Below are 27,531 nucleotides of genomic sequence, written 5' to 3'. Positions count from 1 at the left end.
TCTACTACTCACTTCAAATTTGCAAAGATGAATTATGAGCTTTGTTTAATGCCATACCTTTTGCAATGTAAGACAGATTTATTAAAACTGTATTCTCTATAATCTTGAAGTATAACAGAAATATAGATTCTCTTTTAACTGTTCCTAAAAATGCCAGGTGCAGAGGTTGGAGTGAAAAGTCACCTTGGCTTCAGTCTTAGTCCAACAGTGGACACACTTCTGGCATGGTTATAACAAATTTCTCTTTCATAGCTGCACATCACTTAGCACTATTATGTCACGTGCAGTAAGAATTTGAGAGACTTTTAATGATATTTATATTTTCAACTGGACATGGAATGAAAGACGGGTTCCAAACTGGAAAAGGGGTACATCAAGGCTGTATATTGTCACCCTGTTTATTTAACTTATATGCAGAATACATTATGAGAAATGCTAGGCTGGATGAAGCACAAGCTAGAATCAAGATTACTGGGAGAAATATCAATAAACTCATATATGCAGATGAGACCACCCTTATGGCAAAAAGTGAAGAACTAAAGTGTCTCTTGATGAAAGTGAAAGGGGAGAGTGAAAAAGTTGGCTTAAAGCTCAACATTCAGAAAACTAAGATCATGGCATATGGTCCCATCACTTCATGGCAAATAGATGGGGAAACAATGGAAACATTGACAGACTTTATCTTCTTGGTCTCCAAAATCAGTGCAGATGGTGACTGCAGACATGAAATTAAAAGACTCTTGCTGTTTGGAAGAAAAGTTATGACCAACCTAGCAGCTTATTAAAAAGCAGACTTGCCAACAAAAGTCCATCTGGTCAGAGCTTTGGTTTTCTCCGGTAGTCATGTATAGATGTGAGAGTTGAACTATGAAGAAAACTGAGCACCAGATAATTGATGCTTTGAACTGTGGTGTTGGAGAAGACTCTTGAGAGTCCCTTGGACTGCATGGAGATCCAGCCAGTCCATTCTAAAGGAAATCAGTCCTTAATACTCACTGGAAGGGCTAATGCTGAAGCTGAAACTCCAATACTTTGGCCACCTGATGCGAAGGTCTGACTCATTTGAAAAGACTTTGATGCTGGGAAAGATTGAAGGCCAGAGGAGAAGGGGACGACAGAGGATGAGATGGTTGGATGGCATCACCGACTCATTGGGCATGAGTTTGAGTTAACTCCAGGAGTTGGCGATGGAAAGGGAACCCTGTCTTGCAGTCCATGGGGTCTCAAAGAGTCAGATACAACTGAGCAACTGAACTGATTACATAAGGAAACATGATCATATATGAAGAAGTGAGATTAGAGAATATTGAAATTATTTTTTTAATCAGCTGGAATAGGATAAGTAATTCTACTGTAATGAATAACTTCAAAATTCTCAGTGACTTCACACTGTAAACTCTTTTTCTTGTTCATGCCGCATATCTATGAGAGCCATGATTTTATTACTCTGGTACTCAGAATGAGATATAAGATAAAATACGAGCACTTATTGGTTTCAATGTCAGAAGGGAAAAGCTAGAGAGTAGTACTACAATGTTCATCCATTCATAAAGATTCAACCTTCAAATATTAAAAATATAATTCTCCTTTACTTATGCTTTGTTGACAACTCAATCTCATGGCCACCGAAATTTTCAGATTGTGGGAAGACATAATCTGACGTACCTGGGAGAGGAACAAGAGATGCCTAGCATATCATGCTGATGAATATAGCAATTTTTATCTTAATATTAGGAGATCAAATCATTTATATTTATGTCTGTTAGTAGAATAGACAGTGAGAGAAGGTGCCTCTCTCTCCTTTATGATTTTTTTCTAAAAATACATGAGCATTTTTACTGAGAATAAAGTCATTGGAAAGAGATAGTTTTTAGAAAACAGGCTCTGTTCAGACTTGAGGTACTTCTTGGATAAAATACAAAAACATGTCTAACAATATTGTTACTCTATAAATGGACTGTAGATATCTATATATATATATATATATAGATATAGATATAGATATAGATAAAGAATAGCATTAAGCTCACCATAGTTTCATTCCACCATTATCTTATCCAGTGAAATTGGGAACTATAGGTACTACAGCGAGGATGGTGACCAGAATACAAATTAACTGATGTATACTTTTATACACACAAACATATAATCATTTATTTTAAAATACTGCCAACAGAATGGCAGTTTATTCACATTTTCCTCTGTAATTGGGAAAAAATGACAAAGAAGAGGAATATGACAAGGCTTTGAATTTCACAGCAAATATCTTATATATAAATGCCACTAATTAAATGATATTGCATACACATATTCTTTCCCAAGTTTACTCTCTAATGTATTAAAATGATGTTTGAGAACAGAGGCATAAATAATACAGTCTAGGAATACATTTATCATGCAAAATTATATTTAAATAAGCATAGTTATTTTAAGTTATAGGAGTACAGTAAGAATGAATAGCTTAAGTAATGCGGAAGCACACAGAACCATTATTATTCTTATCCAAGCTCATACCATGTGTCAGGTTGATAACATTTTTGCACTTTTTATGAGATATATTCTATATTGATGATTTCACATGTAAATCACCAATAAATCAGGATACATAATGTTGCTCTGGTAGAATTACTTTGCACATATAATGTAAGGAATGTTTCTTAGTGTATAACCATAGGCAAACAAACCAGGAATAGCAGGTAGTGTAAATGCTGTTTTATAGATAAATAAATAGATACACAGACCAAAATTATTTTACAGTGATTTTTTATAGAAGTGTGTATGTGTGCATGCTCACTTGTATCCAATTCTTTGTGACCCCATGGACTGTAGCTCACCAGGTTTCTCTGTCCACGGAATTTTTCAGATAAAAATACTGGAGTGAGTTGCCATTTTCTTCTCTACTTATAAAAATGTAAATACATTATAAACTAGTAAAGTACAGTTATATAACCTCTATCAAAAATTGTAGAATTGGGCTTTCTTAAGTGCAAGGAACCTTGGCATCTCAAAACAGAACAGAAAAGACAGCAGGGACTGAGTAAGACAGGAAATCTAGAATAGTTAATGGAAGAGTAAAATCTAATGTTGCAGACAAGCCTCATTCTAGTGATAACGTCCTAGTGAACAAAATCAGTATCCAAAAATGCACTAAGTTCTAGCAGAATTTAGATTCAGAAAGTACAATTCATTAGAAAGAGCACATTCATCCATCTATTTACTTATTCAATAAATATTGTTTTGTGTGTACTTCTCACTGTACTAGATAGATATTAAAATGTTTAAGAATAAAGAGATAAGGAAATGAATAATTATAACTTTAAGATGACAAACAAATTGAGAAATCAAGCAAAGGATCAGAAAATATGTTCAAAGACATGAGTACCATTGCTAGCTAATAACAGATCAGGACCATCTTTGTCCTTTAAATCTGCATATCAGTAATGAAACATAATAGGAAAGGGGTGCCAAGATCAAAGGAACTTCCTAAACTCACCTTTGCAGTATCTACTTTGTTTCCTCCAATCTTTCTCCTTAGAGTAGCCAGAAGAATATTTTCATGATGCAGAATTGGCCTGGAAGTGCAATGGAGTTTTCCTTTGTTTCAATTGTATCAACATAATAAAAACTAATTTGTTTTGCAACAATTTTCCCACTAAAATAGATTCTATGTGCTGGTCAAGATTATCTTGTCTATGCCTATATTATTCCACTTGGCTCAATTTCTGGCACTGATTTAGCACTCAACAAACATTTATTGAGTCATTAGACAATAAGTTAAAAAAAAAAAAAACCCTCAAATTTATCCAAGGAAAAATCTCATGAGATATACTGTAAATAGGTAGTCAGAAGGAAAGATAGATTTTAAAAGAAATGGATGGATGGCTGTTTAGATGGACTGATGGAAATATATGTAGATAAATTTTGACTTTTTATTTCTCTATTTGCATGTGAATAGCCATTTCCATCATCATAAGCCGGGGATTCTTGATTTATATGTATATTTTAGGCATACTTTTAATAGAAAAATTTTGATGAGACGAAAATATTAAGTAAGCATTATTCATGTATTAGTTGAAAATTATATTGTACTTTATCAAACACTATTAACAATGCTCACAATTTTTGATATATTGCTTATAATGAATATACAACTTTTGTTCAAAATCTAGCAAACTCTACTACAGTAATAACTGAAAAAGTCATAAAAAATAACAGTGTGCTATGTGCTTAGTCAGGCCCAACTCTTCATGACCCCATGGACTGTAGCCTGCCTGGTTCTTCTGTCCATAGGAATTCATTACTGTCATCATGCATGTGTGAATGCTAAGTCACTTCAGTTGTGTCCAACTCTGTGTGACCCCATGGACTGTAGCCCACACAGTTCTTCTGTCCATGGGATTCTCCAGGCAAGAATACTGAAGTGGGTTGCCATGCCCTCTTCCAGGGTATCTTCCTGACCCAGCCAGCGTCTCTTATATCTAACTTGCACTGACAGGTGGTTTCTTTACCACTTGCACCACCCGGGAAGCTCATCTTCCCAGGTGAGCTGGGAACTGGCATCTTATGACTCGATTTTTTTTAACTTTATATACATTTTTAAAAATATAAATTTATTTATTTTAATTGGAGGTTAATTACTTTACAATATTGTATCATCTTTAGATTTTTGTTAAAAAATAAAATAACAAGATTTGCTGTCTTTACATGTAGTAATTATTTTAAAAGTACCATAAATATTAACATGTAAAGCAAGAATTGAATTTTGAATTCTTTCATTCTCCTGATTTCTCATTGTAACCTTCTGGTTTTGATATGATCCAAGAATTTCTGAGCACTGAAGATAGATGATAAAGGAGAGACTTATTTTAATTTTAATTAAGGATGCTTAGTTATACTTAGGCTTTATATGGTGTATTCATATATTAATTAATATTTGTATATATATATGAGATTTTTTTTACAAAAATGTGATTAGTTGAATTGTTTAAGGTTAAAATGTTAGGTAGACACTTTTGCACTTTTTAATAAGTATTAATTTTTATTCTCCTTAAAATATTATTGTTGGAGCCAGTCAAATGAGTATAGCATGAAAAGACTAACTGGGTTTTTTGCCATCGCTTTTCTATTATTGTGCATGTATAATCTTTGCTATTTCTTTGATAGCTAATTATGTTCAAATTTTTATAGAAATATATACAATAGATGGAGATCCTCCTACATAAAAACAGGGGCCCTACTTTATATGTAGATGCAATAATTATTAACCTAGGCCATAGCTATACTACTTTATGTTTGTGATTAGATATTTTTCTCAATGGTTTGTGAGGCCAGTGTTATCTTTGGAGTGAAAAGATGGACATGGGGAGTGACAGATTAATCTGCTGTCTCAGCCTAGAATGCTGGCTTTGAAGGTATACATACATGAAAATACAAAATATGATGTCTTATACAGATGGAAGGATATCAACTTTGGTATCAAACTATAAGATTTATTTTCATGTTGAGACAACTATTTAAAAATACATAATGCGTGCTCACAACACGAGTAATAATTTTCTGTTATATGAGCAGATAAAATAATTATCAATACATAAAAGACTCTATTTCTTCTTAGTTTTGAACTGTTAAAGGTATTTATTTTAAAAGTTATATTTTACTAGCATTCAGATTGCCTAAGAATAATATATGTTCTGTTTATTGACAATAGCTTAAATAATTGTTAAAACTCTAATAATAAAACTGCACCAGAGAGGAGTCAAAGAGTTACTTATCAGATCCTTACTTTCTCTGGTTCAGTTAACCTCCCCTCAACTTGAAGGGAATTGATTTAGTTCATACCTGAATGGCTTAGTGGTTTTCCCTACTTTCTTAAATTTAAGTATGAATTATGCAATAAGAAGTTCATGATTTGAGCCACAGTTAGTTCCTGGTCTTGTTTTTTACTGACTGTATACAGTTTCTCCTTCTTCACCTGCAAAGAATAAAAACAATCTGACTTCAGTATTAACCATCTGATGACATCAATTCACAGAGTCATCTTTTGTGTTGTTGAAAGAGGATATTGGCTATGACCAGTGCATTCTCTTGGCAATAGACTGTTAGCCTTTGCCCTGCTTCATTTTGTATTCCAAGGTCAAATGTGCCTGTTACTCCAGGTATCTCTTGACTTCCTACTTTTGCATTATAGTCCCGTATGATGAAAAGGACATCTTTTTTGTGTGTGTTTGTGTGTGATAATTGTAGAAGATCTTTTAGATCTTCAATAGATCATTCAATCAAATCCCTTATGATTATGTAGTAAAAGTGACAAATAGATCCAAGGGATTAACTCTAATAGACTGTGTGAAGAACTATGGACAGAGGTTCATAACATTGTACAGGAGGCAGTGATCAAAACCATCCTCAAGCAAAAGAAATGCAAAAAGGCAAAATGGTTGTCTGAGGAAGCCTTACAAAAAGCTGAGAAATGAAAAGAAGTAAAGGCAAGGAGAAAAGAAAGATATACCTATCTGAATGCAGAGTTCCAAAGAACAGCAAGGAGAGATAAGAAAGTTTTCTTAAGTAAATAATACTAACAAAAGGAGGAAAGGAACAGAATGGGAAAAACTAGACATCTCTTTAAGAAATAAGAGAATCTTTATTTCCCTCTTAAGAAAATTAGAGATTATGGGAAAATTTCATGCAAAGATGAGCAGAATAAAGGACAGAAATGAGCTAACATAAACAGAAAATATTAAGAAAAGGTGGCAAGAATACACAGAACTATAGAAGGAAAGATCTTATGAACAAAAATGATGGTGTGGTCACTCACCTAGAGTCAGACATCTTGGAGCATGAAGTCAAGTAGGCCTTACGAAGCATTACTACAAACAAAACTAGTGTAGATGAGAGAATTCAAGTTGAGCAATTTCAAAATAAAAGATGATGCTGTGAAAGTGCTTCACTCACTATGCCAACAAATTTGGAAGACTCGGCAGGGGCCACAGGATTGGAAAAGATCAGGTTTCATTCCAATCCCAAAGAAGGGCAATGTCAAACAGTGGTGAAACTACTGTACAATTGCACTGATTTCACATGTTCTCAGGTAATGCTCAAAATCCTTTAAGCAAAATTTCAACAGTATGGGAGTCGAGAACTTCCCGACGTGTCAGATCAGTTTAGTTCAATCTCTCAGTCATGTCCAATTCTGTGACCCCATGGACTGCAGCACGCCAGGCCTCCCTGTCCATAATCAACTCCTGGAGCTTATTCAAACTTATGTCCATTGAGTCGGTGATGCCATCCAATCACTTCATCCTCTGTCATCCCCTTCTCCTCCCACCTTCAATCTTTCCCAGCATCAGGATCTTTTCAAATGAGTCAGTTTTTTGCATCAGGTGGCCACAAAGAAGGCTGAGCACAAAGGAACCCTCTTACACTGTTGGTGGGAACGAAAACTAGTACAGCCACTATGGGGAACAGTGTGGAGATTCCTTAAAAAACTGTACAGAGAACTGCCGTACGACCCAGAAATCCCACTGCTGGCCGTACACACTGAGGAAACCAGAATTGAAAGAGACACGTGTACCCCAATGTTCATTGCAGCACTGTTTACAATAGGCAGGACAGGGAAACAACCTAGATGTCCATTGGCAGATGAATGTATATAAAGCTGTGGTACATATACACAGTAGGATATTACTCAGCTATTAAAAAGAATGCATTTGAATCAATTCTAATGAGGTGGATGAAACTGGAACATATTAAACAGAGTGAAGTCAGAAAGAAAAGCACTAATACAGTATATTAACGCATATATGCAATTTAGAAAGATGGTAATGATAGCCTTATATGTGAGACAGCAAAAGAGACACAGATGTAAAGAAAAGACTTTTGGACTCTGTGGGAGAAGGCGAGGGTGGGATGATTTGAGAGAATAGCATTAAAACATGTATATTATCTTCTGTGAAATAGATCACCAATCCAGGTTCGATGTATGAGACAGTTGGCCAGGGCTAGTGCATTGAGATGACACTGAGGGGTGGGATGGGAGGTGGGATGGGGGTTCAGGCTAGGTAACACATGTACACCCATGGCTGATGCATGTCAATGTATGGGAAAAAACCACTACAATATTTTAAAGTAATTAGCCTCCAATTAAAATAAATAAGTTAATTTTTTTTTTTAAAAAAAAGGAGGTTGAGCACAGAAGAATTGATGTTTTCAAACTGGTTCTCTCTTGAGAACCTCTTGGACAGCAAGGAGATCAAATCAGTCAATCTTAAGGAAATCAACCATGAATACTCACTGGAAGGACTGATGCTGAAGCTGAAGCTCCAATACTTTGGCTACCTGATAGGAAGAGCTGGCTCACTGAAAAAGACCCTGATGCTGAGAAAGATTGAGGGCAGAAAGTGAACTCGGCAGCAGAAGATGAGATGTTTGGATGGTAATATTGACTCATTAGATGTGAGTTTGAGCAAATTCCAGGAGATAGTAAAGGACAAGGAAGACTGCCATGCCATTGTCCATGGGGTGGCAAAGAGTCAGACAGGACTGAGTGACTGAATCACAACAACCTTGAAGAATAGATGTAGTGGAATATGAAGGTGAACGTTAAAATGTTAGTCACTTGGTTGTGTCTGACTCTTTGCAACCCTATAGACTATAGCTTACCAGGCTCCTCTGTCCATGGAAATCTCCAAGCAAGAATACAGGAATGGGTAGCCAATCCTTTTTAGAGGGGATCTTCCTTACCCACAGATCAAACTTAGCTCTCCTGAACTGCAGGCAGATTCTTTTCTATTTGAGAAGATGACCTAAATCAAAATAGAGTTTTTCTTACACCTTCATTGAAAAGTTGAAATTAACTTAAAAAAAAATATTTTTTTGAGAGTCCCTTGGACTACAAGGAGATCCAACCAGTCCATTCTGAAGGAGATCAGCCCTGGAATTTCTTTGGAAGGAATGATGCTAAAGCTGAAACTCCAGTACTTTGGCCACTTCAAGCAAAGAGTTGACTCATTGGAAAAGACTCTGATGCTGGGAGGGATTGGCGGCAGGAAGAGAAGGGGTCAGCCGAGGATGAGATGGCTGGATGGCATCACTGACTCGATAGACGTGAATCTGAGTGAACTCCAAGAGTTGGTGATGGAGAGGGAGGCCTGGCGTGCTGCGATTCACCGGGTCGCAAAGAGTCAGACACAACTGAGCGACTGAACTGAACTGAACTGAACTGAAGCAAAAAATGTTGAAATAAGGAGCAGACATCTTTTGTTCTGTGGTTATCATGTTCCTTCAGCAAGTTTTCATTTTACAGACAATTTTAGCCACTATTTCCTGATGAATCTCTTGCCTGTGGTCTATAAACTTCAACGGAGTCCCTGATACAAAGCTCACATTCTGACCATGAAGGCTAAGATGAAATGTAGGAAAGGCAGACAGCTAAACACATAAACACAGTTCCCCTGCGTGCTTTTTCTTTTCTTTTCTGTAAACAGGCAATCTGAGGCAAAAAAAAAATGCTTAGAAGAAAATTTTGTCAAAAACATAAACTGATAAAGATAGAGTTCACTGTTCATAATAGTCAGAAAGTGCTTATACATCTGTGGTCTTCTCCTAAGCTAACAAAAGCTGTTTTGTTTTTTTTTTTTTCTTTTGAAAGGTAACAATTATATGTATCACCAGGCTAAGAGGTGGATCCATGGACTTCTATAAACAGAAAAATCAATCTTGATTCATTAATGAGAAAACAATGATAAACATTATTGACTAATTTTAAATTTGTGTGATTACTTCAAAATATCTATTGGAAAGAAAAAGTATGTCAGAGGGATCAGGGTTAAGACACATTTTTTGTCTTGATTTGGTTTAATTTTCCAGCTCTATATGTTTAAATACCATCACAATTGCCTGATGCAACTGAAAAGATTTCTATTAAACAATTACCAATCCATGAAAGCAGATATGCCTAATTCAAAGATCTGGATCTTCTGGGAGAATACACTAAATATTTAAAATTTTCCTTAGAAATTTAGTAAAATAAGAAAAGAATGATTTCTGTTTCTAAGCATAGGACATTATTTCTAAATTTTACCTAAATATAAGATGTACTCAATTAAGTTCACTTGAGTTCAGTTCAGTTCAGCCACTCAGTCATGTCTGACTCCTTGCAACCCCATGAACTGCAGCACACCAGGCCTCCTTGTCCATCACCAATTTCTGGAGTGTATTCAAACTCATGTCCATTGATGAATGATGCCATCAAACCACCTCATCCTCTGTCATCCCCTTCTCCTCCCACCTTCAATCTTTCCCAGCATCAGGATCTTTTCAAATGAGTCAGTTCTTTACAACAGGTGGCCAAAGTATTACAGTTTCAGCTTCAACATCAGGCTTTCCAGTGAATATTCAGGAATGATTTCCCTGAGGATGGACTGATTGGATATCCATGCAGTCCAAGGGACTCTCAAGAGTCTTGTCCAACACCACAGTTCAAAACCATCAATTCTTCCGCATTCAGCTTTCTTTATAGTCCAAATCTCACAGCCATCCATGACTACTGGAAAAACAATATCTTTAACTACACAGACCTTTGTTGGCAAACTAATGTTTCTGCTTATTAATGTGCTATCTAGATTGGTCATAACTTTTCTTCCCAGGAGCAAATGTCCTTTAATTTCATGGCTGCAGTCTCTATCTGCAGTGATTTTTGATTTCCAAAACATAACATCTGTCACTGTTTCCATTGTTTTCCCATCTATTTACCATGAAGTGATGGGGCCAGATTCCATGATCTTAGTTTTCTGAATGTTGAGTTTTAAGCCAAATTTTTCACTCTCCTCTTTAACTTTCCTGAAAAAGCTCATTAGTTCTTCTTTGTTTTCCGCAATAAGTGTGGTGTCATCTGCATATCTGAGGTTATTGATATTTCTCCTAGCAAACTTGATTCCACCTTGTGCTTCATGCAGCCCAGCATTTCTCATGATGTACTCTGCATAGAAGTTAACTAAACATGGTGACAATATACAGCCTTGCTGTACTCCTTTCCTGATTTGGAACCTGTCTGCAGTTCTATGTCCAGTTCTAATTGTTGCTTCTTAATCTACATTCAGATTTCTCAGGAGGCAGGTCAGGTGGTCTGATATTCCCATCTCATGAAGAATTTTCTACAGTTTGTCATGATCCACCCAATCAAAGGCTTTTGTACAGTCAATAAAGCAGAAGTAGATGTTTTTGAACCTCTCTCACTTTTTTGATGATCCAATGGATGTTGACAATTTGGTCTCTGGTTCCTCTGCCTTTCCTAAAACCAGCTTGAACGTTCGGAACTTTACAGTTCACATACTGTTGAAGCCTGGCTTGGAGAATTTTAAGCATTACTTTGCTAGTGGGTGAGAGGAGTGCAATTGTGTGGTAGTTTGAGCATTCTTTGGCATTGCCTTTCTTTGGGATTGAAATGAAAACTGACCTTTTCCAGTCCTGTGGCCACTGCTGAGTTTTCCAAATTTACTGGCATTTGAGTGCAACACTTTCACAGCATCACCTTTTAGGATTTGTCATTCCACTGTATAATCATAAGGGTTTTGATTTAGGTCATACCTGAATGGTCTAGCGGTTTTCCCTATTTTCTTCAATTTAAATTTCAATTTGGCAATAAGGAATTCATGGTCTGAGCCACAGTCAGCTCCTGATCTTGCTTTTGCTGGCTCTATAGAGCTTCTCCATCTTTGGATGTGAAGAATATAATCAATCTGACTTTGATATAGACCATCTGGTGATGTCCACGTGTAGAGTTTTCTCGTGTTGATGGAAAAGGGTGTTTGCAATGACCAGTGTGTTTTCTTGAAAAAAATCTGTTAGCTTTTGTCCTGATTCATTTCTATATTCCAAGTCCAAATTTGCCTGTTACTCCAGGTATATCTTGACTTCCCACTTTTGCATTCCAGCCCCCTGCAATGAAAAGGACATCTTTCTTCTATGTTAATTCTATAAGGTCTTGTAGGTCTTCATAGAACCGTTCAACTTCAGCTTCCTCAGAGTTACTGTTCAGGCATAGAGTTGGATTACTGTGATATTGAATAGTTTGCCTTGGAAACAAATTGAGATCAATCTTTTGCTTTTGAGATTGCATCCAAGTACTGTATTTCAGGCTCTTTTTTTGACTATGAGGGCTACTCCATTTCTTCTAGGGGATTCTTGTCCAGAGTAGTAGATTTAATGGTCATCTGAGTTAAATTCATCCATTCTCCACCATTTTAGTTCACTGATTCCTAAAATGTGTATGTTCACTCTTCCTATCTCCTATTTGACCACTTCCACTTTGCCTTGATTCATGGACATAACACTCAAGGTTCCCATGCAATATTGTTTTTTATAGCATTGGATTTTACTTCCATCACCAGGCACATCCACAACTGGGTGTTGTCTCTGCCTTGGCTCTGTCTGTCCATTCTTTCTGGAGTCATTTCTCAACTGATCTCCAGTAGCATGAGGGGCACCTGCTGACATGGGGAGTTCATATTTCAGTGTCCTATCTTTTTGCCTCTTCATACCATTCATGGAGTTCTCAAGGCAAGAATACTGAAGTGGTTTGCCATTCCCTTCTCCAGTCGACTAAGTCCTATCAGAACTCTCCACCACAACCCATCTGCCCTGTGTGGTCCTATATGGCTTGGCTCACAGCTACATTGCGCTAAATAAGGCCATGGCCCATGTGATCACATTGGTTAGTATCCTGTGACTGTGGTTTTCATTCTCTCTGCTCTCTGATGGAGAAAGATAAGAGGCAATGAAAGATTTCTGAAGGAAGAGACTGACTGAGAGGGAAACTGGGTCTTGAGCATGGTCAGGGACATGCTCAGTAAGTCTTTAATCCAATTTTCTGTTGATGGGCTGTGCTGTGTTCCCTCCCTCTTATTTGACCTCAGGCCAAACTATGGTGGAGGTAATGAAGATAATGGTGACCTCCTTCAAAAAGTCCCATGCATGCACTGCTGCACTCAGTGCCCCCAACCTTGCAGCAGGACTCCTCCAACCCATGCCTCCACTGTAGACTCCTGGACACTCCGGGGCAAGTCTGGGTCAGTTTCTTGTGGGGTCCTTTCTGGGTTCTGGTGCACTCAAGGTTTTGTGTGTGTCCTCCAAGAGTCTGTTTCCCCAGTCTTGTGTAAGTTCTGATGGCTCTATGGTGGGGTTAATGGCGACCTCCTCCATAAGGGTTTATGCCATATCCAGGTCTACTGCACCCAGAGCCCCTACCCCTGCAGCAGTCCACTGCTGACCTGTACCTCTGCAGGAGATACTCAAACACAGTTCTGTCTCAGTCTCTGTGGGGTCTCTGGGTCCTGGTGCCCATAAGGTTTGTCTGAGCCCTCTGTATAGGCCATGGAATTCTTTAGGCCAGAACACTGGAGTTGGTAGCCTTTCCCTTCTCGTCCAAATCCATGAATTTTCCCAACACAGGGATTGAATCCAAGTCTCCCTCATTGCAGGTGAATTCTTTACCAGCTGAGCCACAAGGGAAGCCCCGTAAGATATACTTGTGTTTTCTTAATTTTCCTGTGGTATTAGTGTATGAGAATGTCTTCATTATTTGAGCTTTATTTAAAATTTCAGAAGACTTCAAAAATGCATTTATTATTCTTTAGTGCAATTAGTGTTAGATTTTGCCTCAGTTTTTCTCCTTTTCTGCAACGTGATCAACAAAGTCTGTTGTGTAGATAGTAGTTGAAAAAAAAAATCCTATAGAGCTGAATACCAATCATATGGGGACTGAAATAGGACTTCAGAGAAAGCTATTTAAGTGAAGCAATTGTGGCAAAAGGCAGACTAGCTTCTAATGGAGAAGGAATAAAAGATGTTCACATTTCACTAAAATTAAGATATATTACACTTCTTCCTTTTAAGGTTATCTTCACTACAAAAACTTCCTGGCAAAAAAATAAATAAGATAAAAATTCACTCTTTATCCAGCTTCAACCACCATCACTGATTTGCCATTTTTGCTTCATCCTTTCACATTTACAGTATTTTTTCCTGAAGTATTTTAAAGTACTTCTTAAACATGTCATTTTAGCTCAAAGCATTTCTGAATTCATCCCAGAAACAATGAAATATGATCACAACTTTACTTTTTCAGCTTAATTGCAATTAATAAAAAATTTAAATAATCTCTTATTAAAAACTGATACCCAGAATTAAAATTTCCAAAATATCTTAAGCATCTTTTCATAGTTCTGTAAATTGGAATTCAAGTAAGTTTCACTCAGTTTATTTCATTACATTTTAAAACCACATTTAATTTATAACAGCTACTTCTTTCTAGTTATTCATTTTATTACTTTTTTTTCTTGAAAAATTGTCAAGTTATCTGTAAAATGTTTTACTTTGTGTATTGTCCAATTTGATTCCTCTTGGTGTTTCTCCTTTCTTTCCTCCACTTTTATGTTTATATATTTCAAAATACTCATGGTAGAAATGTAAATACCTTAAAGATTTTGCTGGCATAGATTGCATATTTGTGTTTGTGTCTATGTGTGCCAGTGTCTATTTGTGACATTTTACATTTATTAAGTATAACATGTAAGATTACTTTGGTTATTTGCCTAACAGCCTATGCTTTAACGTGGTTCTGGTTTTGCAGGCTTTCAATCAATCTCTCATTTCACGTATATTACCTTGGCTGTCACAACTTCTCCAACCATAGTGTGTAAATATATGTAATGTCCTGGGTGAAATATTCTCTGTGAAATACAAAGTCTAGATTCTTGGGATCTTCCCAGTCATTTATTTTGTAACAGACTTTTTAATTTTCAATAAATTATAGGTTTTGCTTTTTGTGTTTTTTGTTTGTTTGTTTCGCCTGTTTATTTCTTTTGTCTGTTTTGGGGATCTGTAGCTTGAAAATTTCAAAATAAGACTGGAGTAGAAAAACAAACTAGGAATATATTTGTATATATATTATAGCTTTGTAAAAAATAAAAAAATAAAAATAAAAAAACTTCCATCCATTCTTCTTTTATATTTACTTACTCTACTAGGTTCTTACTAGATGTTTTTGTATATGAACTTGTAATTGTAGGTTAAAAGCAAAAAAGTGGATTAACCATTCCTTCTAAACTGAAGCTAAGCACGCTAAGCAAGGAATTCTTTGTGGTTTTACTACCTAACCTATAAAATATTTGTATTTAATGTATGGTAATAGACCATCCCAAAGAAAGGCAATGCCAAAGAACGCTCAAACTAACACACAATTGCACTCATCTCACATGCTAGTAAAGTAATGCTCAAAATTCTCCAAGCCATGCTTCAGCAATACATGAACCACGAACTTTCAGATGTTCAAGCTGGTTTTACAAAAAGCAGAGGAACCAGAGATCAAATTGCCAACATCCACTGGATCATGGAAACAGCAAGAGAGTTCCAGATAAACATCTATTTCTGCTTTATTGACTATGCCAAAGCCTTTGACTGTGTGGATCACAATAAATAAACTGTGGAAAATTCTGAAAGAGATGAGAATACCAGACCACCTGACCTGCCTCTTGAGAAATCTGTGTGCAGGTCAGGAAGAAAGAGTTAGAACTGGACATGGAACAACAGACTGGTTCCAAATAGAAAAAGGAGTTCGTCAAGGCTGTATATTGTCACCCTGCTTATTTAACATATATGCAGAGTATGTCATGAGAAACACTGGACTGGAAGAAACACAAGCTGCAAGCAAGATTGCCTAGAGAAATATTAATAACCTCAGATATGCAGATGACACCACCCTTATAGCAGAAAGTGAAGAGGAACTAAAAAGCCTTTAGATGAAGGTGAAAGAGGAGAGTGAAAAAGTTGGCTTAAACCTCCACATTCAGAAAACGAAGTTCATGGCATCAAGTCCTATCACTTCATGGGGAAACAGTGGAAAAAGTTTCAGATGGTTTTTTTTGGGGGCTCCAAAATCACTGCAGATGGTGATTGCAGCCATGAAATTAAAAGACACTTACTCCTTGGAAGGAAAGTTATGATCAACCTAGATAGCATATTCAAAAGCAGAGACATTACTTTAGCAACAAAGGTCCATCTAGTCAAGGCTATGGTTTTTCCAGTAGTCATGTATGGATGTGAGAGTTGGACTGTGAAAAAAGTGAGCGCCGAAGAACTGATGCTTTTGAACTGTGGTGTTGGAGAAGACTCTTGAGAATCCCTTGGACTGCAAGGAGATCCAACCAGTCCATTCTAAAGGAGATCAGTCCTGGAGGTTCATTGGAAGGAATGATGCTAAAGTTGGAACTCCAGTACTTTGGCCACCTCAGGCAAAGAGTTGACTCATTGGAAAAGACTCTGATGCTGTGAGGGATTCAGACCAGGAGGAAAAAGGGATGACAGAGGATGAGATGGCTGGATGGCATCACCGACTAGATGGATGTGAGTCTGAGTCTCCGGGAGTTGGTGATGGACAGGAAGGCCTAGCATGCTGCAATTTGTGGGGTCACAAAGAGTTGGACACGACTGAGTGACTGAACTGAACTGAATCAGACTATCTGAAAATTGAATATTTGGTTAAAATTAAAAATAACAACTTGAACCCTCTGCTTCAATCTCTTGATTTACCAATTGCTCCCCTCAAGTGAATGCCAAATAACTGTCACTGAAACATAGTTCTATTCATGTTGTGTTTCCTCAAGTTTCAAGTTTTCTTATTTTTCTATTGAAGAAACATGAAATACTTTCATACTCTGGGAATCAAGTAATCTATTAGCTGATCAAATATCATCTTTTAAACAATGCTTCTTCTTATACCTTTGATCCTAAACACACTGCACACCTAATTTTCTCAAAGCTGTCCATGATTTTTTTTTTTAGCACTTGTGATCTTTTGTGCAAATATCTTCATTTTTTCTAGCAAATTTAGGATAGACTTTCATACCTTGTTTAAAGAAGATTTCAAAACTGAATAATTTTATAATTCTCCCAGATTTTTAACCATTACTTCTGTTTCATAATCATCACTTTTTTGTACTCTCTTGAAAGAACCTCATTCCACTGTAGAAAATATTTATTTTCATCTGTCTTTCTTGGGAAAAATAATGATATTCATTTTTGTGAGATGACTCTGGATCAATTTAGTTAAGAGTTTAGCTATATTTTAAAATACCTTAAACAATATAAAGCCCAACTTTGTGGATATTGGCTCTGCAACATCTGTTCAAATAATTGAGCTTTAGGGAAAAAGCTAAGTTTTCTTTCCATGGCTTGTTTTGAAAGTGCATCATTAATATCCAATAGTAAAGTTGAATGTGATTAGAATGTTATATCCTATCATCCTTTTATTTTAGGTATGATCCCAAAACAGACACATGGACTATGGTGGCTCCTTTGAGTATGCCCAGAGATGCTGTTGGAGTCTGTCTCCTTGGTGACAGATTATATGCTGTTGGTGGCTATGACGGCCAGACGTACCTCAACACTATGGAATCCTACGATCCACAAACTAATGAATGGACCCAGGTAAAAATGTTGCAAGCATAAGTTACTTCACATATAAAAATTATTTTTTTTCATTTGCTTCCTGTGGAGGAGATGTATACATACTCTGAACTCAAAGTGACTGATTTTTGTTTATTTTCATGTTCATTTTATAAAAAGTTTATTAAATCATATACATTTGTATACTTTTCTATTGTGTATTCTATACTTCAATAAAATTTATATTAGAAAGTGAAATTTATGCTTCAGTGGGATTTCCATTTTAAGTCATACCAAGGGACAGGGACTGAATTTTAATCAACTGAAACAAAAAATAAAAGTGAAATATATTTGTTCACAAAAATTTAACTATACTTGGTTTTAGAGATAACAAAATCAAGTGGATAGAAGCTTGTAGAAATTAGCTTTCTGCTTCCCATTTTTTGCTTGACTGTCTTTGTTATGTTCCTTGCTATCTATGGCAGAAAGAATATTCCATAGGATGGTGCTGCTGGAAACTCCAAATGAAACTCTTCACAACCATAATCATTAAACAAAAGAACTTTGTTCAAAAAGGCCCCCAGAACAAATAGCAAAGAGGCCTAAATAGTCTGTTGTATAACACATTCATTCCTAGATGAACACTTTGTTCAAGAAGATGGAGAAAAATAATTGGCTGATCTTAGGTTAACCTTATAGGGGACTGGAATGCAAAAGTAGGAAGTCAAGAAACACCTGGAGTAACAGGTAAATTTGGCCTTGGAATATGGAATGAACCAGGGCGAAGACTAATAGAGTTTTACCAAGAAAATGCACTGGTCATAGCAAACACCCTCTTCCAACAACACAAGAGAAGACTACACATGGACATCACCAGATGGTCAACATCAAAATCAGATTAATTATATTCTTTGTAGCCAAAGATGGAGAAACTCTATACAGCAACAAAAACAAGACCAGGAGCTGACTGGGGCTCAGATCATGAACTCCTTATTGCCAAATTCAGACTTAAATTGAAGAAAATAGGGAAAACCACTAGACCGTTCAAGCATGACCTAAATCAAACCCTTTATGATTATACAGTGGAAGTGAGAAATAGATTTAAGGGCCTAGATCTGATAGATAGAGTGCCTGATGAACAATGGATGGAGGTTTGTGACATTGTACAGGAGACAGGGATCAAGACCATCCCCATGGAAAAAAAAATACAAACAGACAAAATGGCTGTCTCAGAAGGCCTTACAAATAGCTGTGAAAAGAAGAGAAGTGAAAAGCAAAGGAGAAAAGGAAAGATATAAGCATCTGAATGCAGAGTTCAAAGAATAGCAAGAAGAGATAAGAAACACACAGCAATCAATGCAAAGAAATAGGGGAAAACAACAGAATGGTAAAGACTAGAGATCTCTTCAAGAAAATTAGAGATATCAAGGGAAAATTTCATGCAAAGATCGGCTAGATAAAGGACATAAATGTTATGGCTCTAACAGAAGCAGAAGATATGAAGAAGGGGTGGCAAGCATACACAGAAGAACTTTACAAAAAAAATCTTCACGACCAAGATAATCATGATGGTATGATCACTCACCTAGAGCCAGATTTCCTGGAATGTGAAGTGGATCTTAGAAAACATCACTATGAACAAAGCTAGTGGAGGCGGTGGAATTCTAGTTGAGCTATTTCAAATCCTGGAAGATGATGCTGTGAAAGTGCTGCACTCAATATGCCAGGAAATTTGGAAAACTCAGCAGTGGCCACAGGACTGGAAAAGGTCAGTTTTCATTCCAAACCCAACGAAAGGCATTGCCAAAGAATGCTCAAACAACGGCACAGTTGCACTCATCTCACATGTTAGTAAAGTAATGCTCAAAATTCTCCAAGACAGGCTTCAGCAATACGTGAACCATGGACTTCCAGATGTTCAAGCTGGTTTCAAAAAAGGCAGAGGAACCAGAGATCAAATGGCCAACATCTGCTGGATCATCAAAAAAGCAAGATGGTGCCAGGAAAATATATATTTCTGCTTTACTGACTATGCCAAAGCCTTTGACTGTGTGGAACACAAGAAACTGTGGAAAATTCTGAAAGAGATAGGAATACCAGACCACCTGACCTGCCTCTTGAGAAATCTGTGTGCAGGTCAGGAAGCAACAGTTAGAACTGGACATGGAACAACAGACTGGTTCCAAATAGGAAAAAGAAGTCCATCAAAGCTGTATATTCTCACCCTGCTTATTTAACTTATATGCAGAATACATTGTGAGAAATGCTGGGCTCGAAGAAGCACAAACTGGAATCAAGATTGCTGGAAGAAATATCAATAACCTCAGATATGCAGATGACACCACCCTTATGGCAAAAGTGAAGAGTAACTAATGAGCCTCTTGATGAAAGTGAAAGAGAAGAGTGAAAAAGTTGGCTTAAAGCTCAACATTCAGAAAAGTAAGATCATGGCATATGGTCCCATCACTTCATGGGAAACAGATGGGGAAACAGTGTCAGAATTTATTTTAGGGGGTTCAAAAATCACTGCAGATGGTGACTGCAGCCATGGAATTAAAAGATGGTTACTCCTGGGAAAGAAAATTATGACCAACTTAGACAGCATGCTCAAAAGCAGAGACATTACTTTGCCAACAAAGGTCCATCTAGTCAAGGCTATTGTTTTTCCTGTGGTCATGTATGAATGTGAGAGTTGGACTGTGAAGAAGGCTGAGTACCAAAGAATTGATGCTTTTAAACTGTGGTGTTGGAGAAGACTCTTGAGAGCCGTTTGGACTGCAAGGAGAACCAACCAGTCCATTCTGACGGAGATCAGCCCTGGGATTTCTTTGGAAGGAATGATGCTTGAGCTGAAACTCCAGTACTTTAGCCATCCCATGTGAAGTGTTGACTCATTAGAAAAGACTGATGCTGGGAGGGATTGGAGGCAGGAGGAGAAGGGGACGACAGAGAATGAGATGGATGGATGGCATCACTGACTTGATGGACATGAATCTGAGTGAACTCCGGGAGTTGGTGATGGACAGGAAGGCCTGGCGTGCTACAATTCATGGGGTCACAAAGAGTCGGACACGACTGAGCGACTGAACTGAACTGAACTAGGTTAACCTTCAGTTAAGCAATTAGAGATTCAGGATCATGTTCAGAGAAGCTTCCAAACCAGTCAAATATCTGGAGAATGTGTGTTGGGTTGGGGAAATATAAGGGTAGGACACCTTAAGTAAGGTGGAAAATACCTATGCTTACAGTTACTATAGACTTGCTTGTGATGAAGGGAATGGGTATGTTTTCAGACTTGCTTTAATACTGTTTCTCTCAAGTTTTTTTTTTTTTCTTTCCAAATCTCTCAATATTTCTTATCTCTCTGCTTTATCAAAACTTAAAATCAAGAAACAGTTCAAACAAACAGTTTTTGCACCAATGGGTACATTTAAATTCCAATGTCTTACTTAGTTGAAGAAGAATAATAACCTTGTCTCTTTGTATTCCTTAATGTATAGAGGGCTTTATTTTTGATCACAAGAGATTGGCTAAAATTTATATGAAGAACTTGAACATTGATTGAAGTAAATGTTTGAAAGAAATTCTTACTTTTAAAGATATATAACTTCTTTCTTGATATGTGTTCAACTACAATATTAAATAGACTTAGTTGGAAGTACAAAATCAAAGTCATCATGGTCAGGCTAAAGTATCTGCCTTATGACTCTCACTCTTTCCTAAGGGGAAATTCTTTGATTTCAGTGAAGATAGATGCATTTGACAAAGGAGGAAGAAAACAGGTAGAATGGAGGAAAGACCAGTGTAAATTTGGAGAACTACGTTCTGTGATTTTCTGTGTTTAACTTTAATTCTGAAAAAGTAGTGTTCCTTATTCAGGGAGAAGAAAACATACAATAAGCTATAATTATTGCACTGAGAGTTTAGAAGATATATTTTAACTCCTTACATTCCCAAGTTCCTAGTTTTATAAAGGGAGCAATGCATGAATTATTTTTGGTTTGCTAAGGAAGTACAAATTCAATGTTACATATCTTAAATGAACTACTTTTACAAATGAATATTAAATAAAGGAGGCTTATGAACATATAAATGACATAATATTTTCATTACATATTTATAGTAATGAGCCATTATGCTTATCATTCCTCTAAAATTGAAGTCAGAATAATGCATGTAGTACTAATGGGTAGAAACTTCCAACAGCCATTCTCCGTCATCTATGCTTTATTATACTCTTTTGGATCATTTACTATTTTACAAATAGCAAAGTGATATTTAAAATGTTTTAGAACAAATTTATTTTAATATAATAGACATTAATTTTAAAATTTGTAAATTAAGATTTTACAACCATATCTTTTCATTCTTTGTATTTTTAAGACTTTCAAGGGGCCATCAGGAAACCCACACAAAATCAGTTTGGAAAATTTTCAGGATTCCAGGCTACTAGAGAAAGTTCTCATATTTGCTGTGTATTGCCTGTCACTTCCCCTTCACTTACTCCACAGATGGACAAAACCAATTAGTTGTTTCATTTGTTATTGACACCATCAACTGGCCAAGCATTAAGCAAATTATATTAAAATATATAAAATGTATATTTAAAAAACTTCCCAAGCTAGCTACAATTGGAAATAATGAAAACACATGAGGGAACATTTGCCAGATACATGTCTTACATTGTTACATACAGAAGACACACATACATGCTAGCATGAGTGTGTGTATTTGTGTTTTAAATAAACTTGACCTGGGGCATGTTTGGGAATGCATGTAAGAATTAAAGATTTTAAAATTTAAAAAATAAAAAACTAAAAAAAAAATTTTTTTTTAAATTAAAAAATAAATAAATAAAGTACGGAGGTAAATAAACAGGGTCACTTTTCATTGTAACTCCTTTAATACAGCCCGTATCATCATAAAGATATATTTCTAATAAAAAGTATTCATTTTCCCAAAAAATAAATAAATAAATAAATAAATAAACTTGATTTTGCCACTTAATTTTTTTTGCATATGATTTGAAATAAAATATGTGTGCTTTAAAGCATAGAAAGAAAATTTTAACTTTGTTTCCTCTAGCCTGAGTAAAATCATCCTTTCATGTGTTTCTTTGGTACATGGTCATAAGTGCTCTCATGCTGCATCTACCTGCAGCTATGAAAACCAAATACAATATGTCATTTACAGTCATATATCCAAAGACTGGCATAGTTGCTAGCATGGGTAAGAGATGTGTGAAACTTTCTTAAGTGAATAAATTGTGAATTATTTTTGCAGCTCAGTTTACTCTGTTGTACATGGGTTTAGTTTATTTGCATACAATCAATCTATAAGATATTTAGAATGAGTTTCAGGGAAATCTGGTAAGATATTTGCATCTTGGATTGCTGTTTAATAACTGATACTATGCCAACCTTTTTAGATTATCATAGTTTACTGAAAGGTATAATGCTGGAGAGAGAAAAGGGCAGATTGTCAAAATATGTATTAAGATAAAACTGAACCAAGGGGAAGAGAGGGAAACCTCTCAAATATTTAAAATGTACTTATGTACAATACATCAAATGCTTAAAATAGAATGATAAATGCTGAGATAAGAGAAATACTTAACACTATGCTAGAACTTAAGTGTGTTAGGTAGAGAAATCTTCTTTCAAGAAATTATATAAATAGACTGTGGCATGGCAAATAAATAATAAACATAAAAATATGGGGAGTGGTTTGGTTTAAGAAACAGAATTTTTAGAGTCATGGGAAAGAGAACACATGGCATGTTTCATTGAGCAAGAAATAAAGTGATGAGGAATAAGTTTGGAGAGAGAAAATGGGTCTTTATGACATAAGGTAAGAAACCATGTTATAGAATCTTGACTTTACCATGAACCAAAACGATAGTTAATGAAGGACTTTAGGCAGGGAAAGTAAATAATCAGAATTGTGTTTTAAAATGATTGCACTTCATAGGATAGGAAATATGATTAGGGGAAAGCAAGATCAGAAATTTATTAGGATATACTTCGCTAATTCACTGCATGGGTGGGAATTTTTCCTTCTTTCCTTCTAGGTTTTTTTTTTTTTTTTTCTAATCTAACAATTAAATTGACATAAGACAAATTAACAGAAAAACAAAAATTTAATTTTGGGCATATAGAAACCCCATATGGACTCAAAAAAGTGGCCAAAAGCAGGAAGTTCTTATACTGTTTTAGACAAAAAAAAACAATAAATACATAAAGAATTTAGAAGACAAAGTGGTTTGGGATTAGGTAGTAAATTAATGAAGAAGTTACAAGGTTTTCTGACACAGCCTTCTTGGCCCTAAATTCCTTATGTCTGGTGGTAAGGATGCTTTTTACACTCCTAGTAGAGAGAGGGTACCATTTCACATGAAACATTTATCTCCTGCTTTAAGGGGTCAAAGGAAGGTCACAGTGCCCCTTCTGCATGAAGTATCACTCAAGTATCTTTAATTAGAAATAATCAACGTGCCAAAGTGGCATATCCTGGAGTGGGTTATTCTACTCCCCTTTCACATTCAAGGTGAAATTGTAATCTGAACTAGTTGAAGATAGTAGGAATGGTATAATTCAGTTGGTAGGAGAGATAATTATAAGACTTGATGTTATTCAGCTGTCAGGTTGAGGGAAATGAAACTAAAGGCTGTAGATATGCTCTAGGTTCATGTCTTGAGCAACTGAGTAGAAGGATAAAAGAAATAACAGAAAGAAGAGTAAACTTGGGGCAGTGGAGGGGAGGATGGAGGAAGCAGCGATTCATTTTTACATGCAAATATAAGCATGTATAGAGACATAGATGCAAAAGTAGATAGAGGTATACTTCATCTGGAACTAGGCATAGGACTTTTCAGTGCTGGATGAAAATAGAGAGCGTCTGGGAACTCTTCAAAAATACTGCTCAGAACTCATGTCATTGCTATTGAATGGTAGGCCTTGAGTACTTATATTTTGTAAAAGCTCTTTAGATGGCTCTGACATGAAACAACACTTGAAAATCTTTGGAAACTAAAAGAGAGACAATGGAAAGTGTGCAATTTGAAGTCAGAAATATTGCAAATTGTAGACCTAAATGTTACTAGATTTATATCATTTCATAGTCCATTCACTGTAATATAGGGATGACAACATATGATGGGATTATAAAAGTGACTGTGGTGATCAACAAAAATTATTCTTAATACACAATATGCTATCAATATATCACATGCTCCTTTTTGCCTTTCACTTTGAGCAAATATATGTGAAAAACACAAGAGACATAACAGTAACCTTTTAAAAGAAGATATTGTATTAAATGAAAAGTATAAAAATGATATGAGAAAATTTTCTACTTGTTTTAATCTATAGAAAGATGGCAGGTGACAATAAGCACAATTAAAAGAAATAATGTGTAATTAGATAATGGTGGTAATTTTCATATGTAGAGGGTGAGATAGTGTCCTTTCTCAATCAATAAGATAGTGTGTGTGATCTGAAGTTATTTTGCTCTCAGCTACTTCATTTGCTACACTTGATTCATTTTATCTTCAGTTTGAAATAATATCCTATAATTTCTAGTCTACCTGATATTCTTATGTAAATGAATTAGTCTTAGAAAACTGTATCTAAAAATCATTGATCTAAAAAGTTCAAATTATTAAATTCTTAGCTTACCTCCATGAAATAAATTTTCATTACAAATTCTTTAAAATCATTGCTTTCAATATATTTCTAGCCAATTTCATATTCAGGATTATTTTTTAAAAATCTCAATCTCATCAATAACACTCATAATATTGATTTTAAAATAAGCCCTGTAGCAATTATAATTATGTTCTAATGATGACAGCATATTGAAATCACATCATTAAATGCCTCTCTTTAGAATGAATTAATAGCACATTTTATTCAGTATAATATCTTTGGAAATGGCTTTCCAGTGACTTGAATAGTGAAGCAGCTATTTCATCTAAAACATACTCCAAGCTATCAATTTGAAATTTCATCAAAAATGTGTCCAAGCAAGCTCCAGAAAAAATCTTTGCTAAAAACTTTCCTATAGAAGCTTCACTTCACTAAATATCATGAAAGAATTTATTACTTTTATCAAAAATTCCACAAATAAGAATAGATTTTAAATACTTCAATATTCATATTATTTTATATACATGCCATTTTCATTGTTTCCATGTTTATTGTATTACTTGCAGATACATTGGGAAATGATAATCATATTTATTAATGATTTTCATGGATATGAATGAATGATTTAAGTACATTATAATCTGTATATTTTCCATAACAATAAAATATTTCTTAAATCATATTTCATTTTTTTCAACAGATGGCTTCCTTGAATATTGGGAGAGCCGGTGCCTGTGTAGTAGTCATCAAGCAACCTTGACTTATATTTTTGGAGAGATTTTATTTGCTGGAGTGGTTATTTTTATATCAGAGGGCAGGAATGAGAACTTTTGGAGATGAAAATTCTTCAAGAAAAAAGATTTTGGTAGATTTACCTACTGAGATCAAAAGAGGTAGAAGATGAAACAGAATTATGGGAAACAAGAGAACATCAAACCGCTGTGGGAACACTATCTGGTCCTATGTTAGTTCAGGAATGGTTATTGGTAATTTGTTTTGTATTGAGGCATACAATAACTAGAGTTACCAAAGGCTCGTTTTTCTTGGTCAGTTAAAAGGAGAGAGAAAGATTTGTGACATGGATAATTTCATGACTAAAGCTCATTCAATGTTTTATAATCTGTGATGATATTCCAGAGGTTGCCAAGAGTAGAAGACATGATATTTCATCTGACAGAATGTCATTGATTCTGCCCTAATTTTTAATCAGATATGGTCATACCAGGAGGTGGAATGATGCTTTATTAAACAAACATGCTTTTTCCTAATTTTCCTAAACTATGAAGATAATTAAAGAAACAGATTCATGCTTGCCTCTTGCACTCAGAAAACAAATCAAAGCTGCATATATCATCCAGGAGGATAGTTGAATTTTATTGCAACTGAATTAGCAATTTGAAGTTGGCAAACACAAAGGATTGTTTTCATTAAGCTTCCCATATTGCTTTGCTTTTTGATCACACTGAGAATCAATAAAATTAAAGGCTTTTGCCTTATGATGAGTTCAGTGTAAGCATGGAAACCAGTTATTCTGAATGTTTATATATATATATGCATATATACATATACATATATATATATATCCATTGCATGTTGAAGTCCTTTAGAATTTTGTTCATAAAACATCTTAGAATTGAGGGAGAAATCTATGATACATTCATTTGCAGTGTTAATGGCCATTGTCAGAAGGAGGGCAGACTTCAGACCCTCATTCCCTACTTTTCAAACTTGCTACATTGATAAGCACATTATTTTATGCCAAATGTTTGTAATTGTTTAAAGCATATAGTGGAAATGTTATACAATGTCTTCAATAGATCCAAGTAAATGTTAAATATAATTAATAAATAATAGAAAATTTGCTTTTATCAGTGTACCTTTCTTCAATAAATTTTAATTCAGAACACAGTAAAAACTTGACAAGTTATTCTGCAAAAATAGGCAAGTTTTGTTCCTTGACATTTCATAAATCAAGGAGTATGTGTTTTCATCAAAATAAGCTTATTTCTTCCTAAATACTATGCTGACACAAAGTGGAATCTTTATTGATTTTTTTGAGACATTTAGCAATAATGCTTAGAAAATTCATATCCCATAATGAAAATGCTGATAATCGTGCAAGAACTATCAATAGGAAGTCCCTCATTTTGAGTCAGTGTAAAACATGTAATTGAGTTTTATTGTTGGGTAGAGGAAAAATACTAGAAACCAAGAAAATATTGATAGTTTGTGTAAAGGAAATATTAGGAAATCCAATGTTTTCCAATATGTATATGTGATCAAATGTTATCGGACATACAAAAAATAACATAATTATAATACAAGATGTTAAGGAAGTATCAGTGATTTTTTAATTGTAGTTAAAAGATATATAGCATGAAATGCATATTTTAGCCATTTCAAATTGTGCAGTTTCCCTGGTAGTTCAGAGGTTAAAGCGTCTGTCTAC

General features: G+C 35.4%; 1 protein-coding gene across 2 annotated transcripts in view; it reads left to right on the top strand.

The window, feature by feature from the left end:
• The window catches only part of KLHL1 (kelch like family member 1), a 550,504-nt gene extending 524,483 nt beyond the window's left edge, over nt 1-26,021 (top strand). For both annotated transcript variants that reach the window (XM_069602312.1, XM_069602311.1), the window contains 2 exons: nt 17,307-17,478; nt 25,783-26,021. In XM_069602312.1, coding sequence (XP_069458413.1) covers nt 17,307-17,478; nt 25,783-25,842 — 232 coding nt within the window. In that variant the 3' untranslated portion in view covers nt 25,843-26,021. The remainder of the gene's footprint in view (nt 1-17,306; nt 17,479-25,782) is intronic.
• Nucleotides 26,022-27,531: the final 1,510 nt, after the last annotated feature.

The sequence above is a fragment of the Ovis canadensis genome, chromosome 10 (genome assembly GCF_042477335.2).
Source record: "Ovis canadensis isolate MfBH-ARS-UI-01 breed Bighorn chromosome 10, ARS-UI_OviCan_v2, whole genome shotgun sequence".
Lineage (NCBI taxonomy): Eukaryota > Metazoa > Chordata > Mammalia > Artiodactyla > Bovidae > Ovis > Ovis canadensis.
The sequence above is the reverse complement of the archived record's forward strand: the minus strand, read 5'-3'. Positions and strand labels throughout refer to the sequence as shown.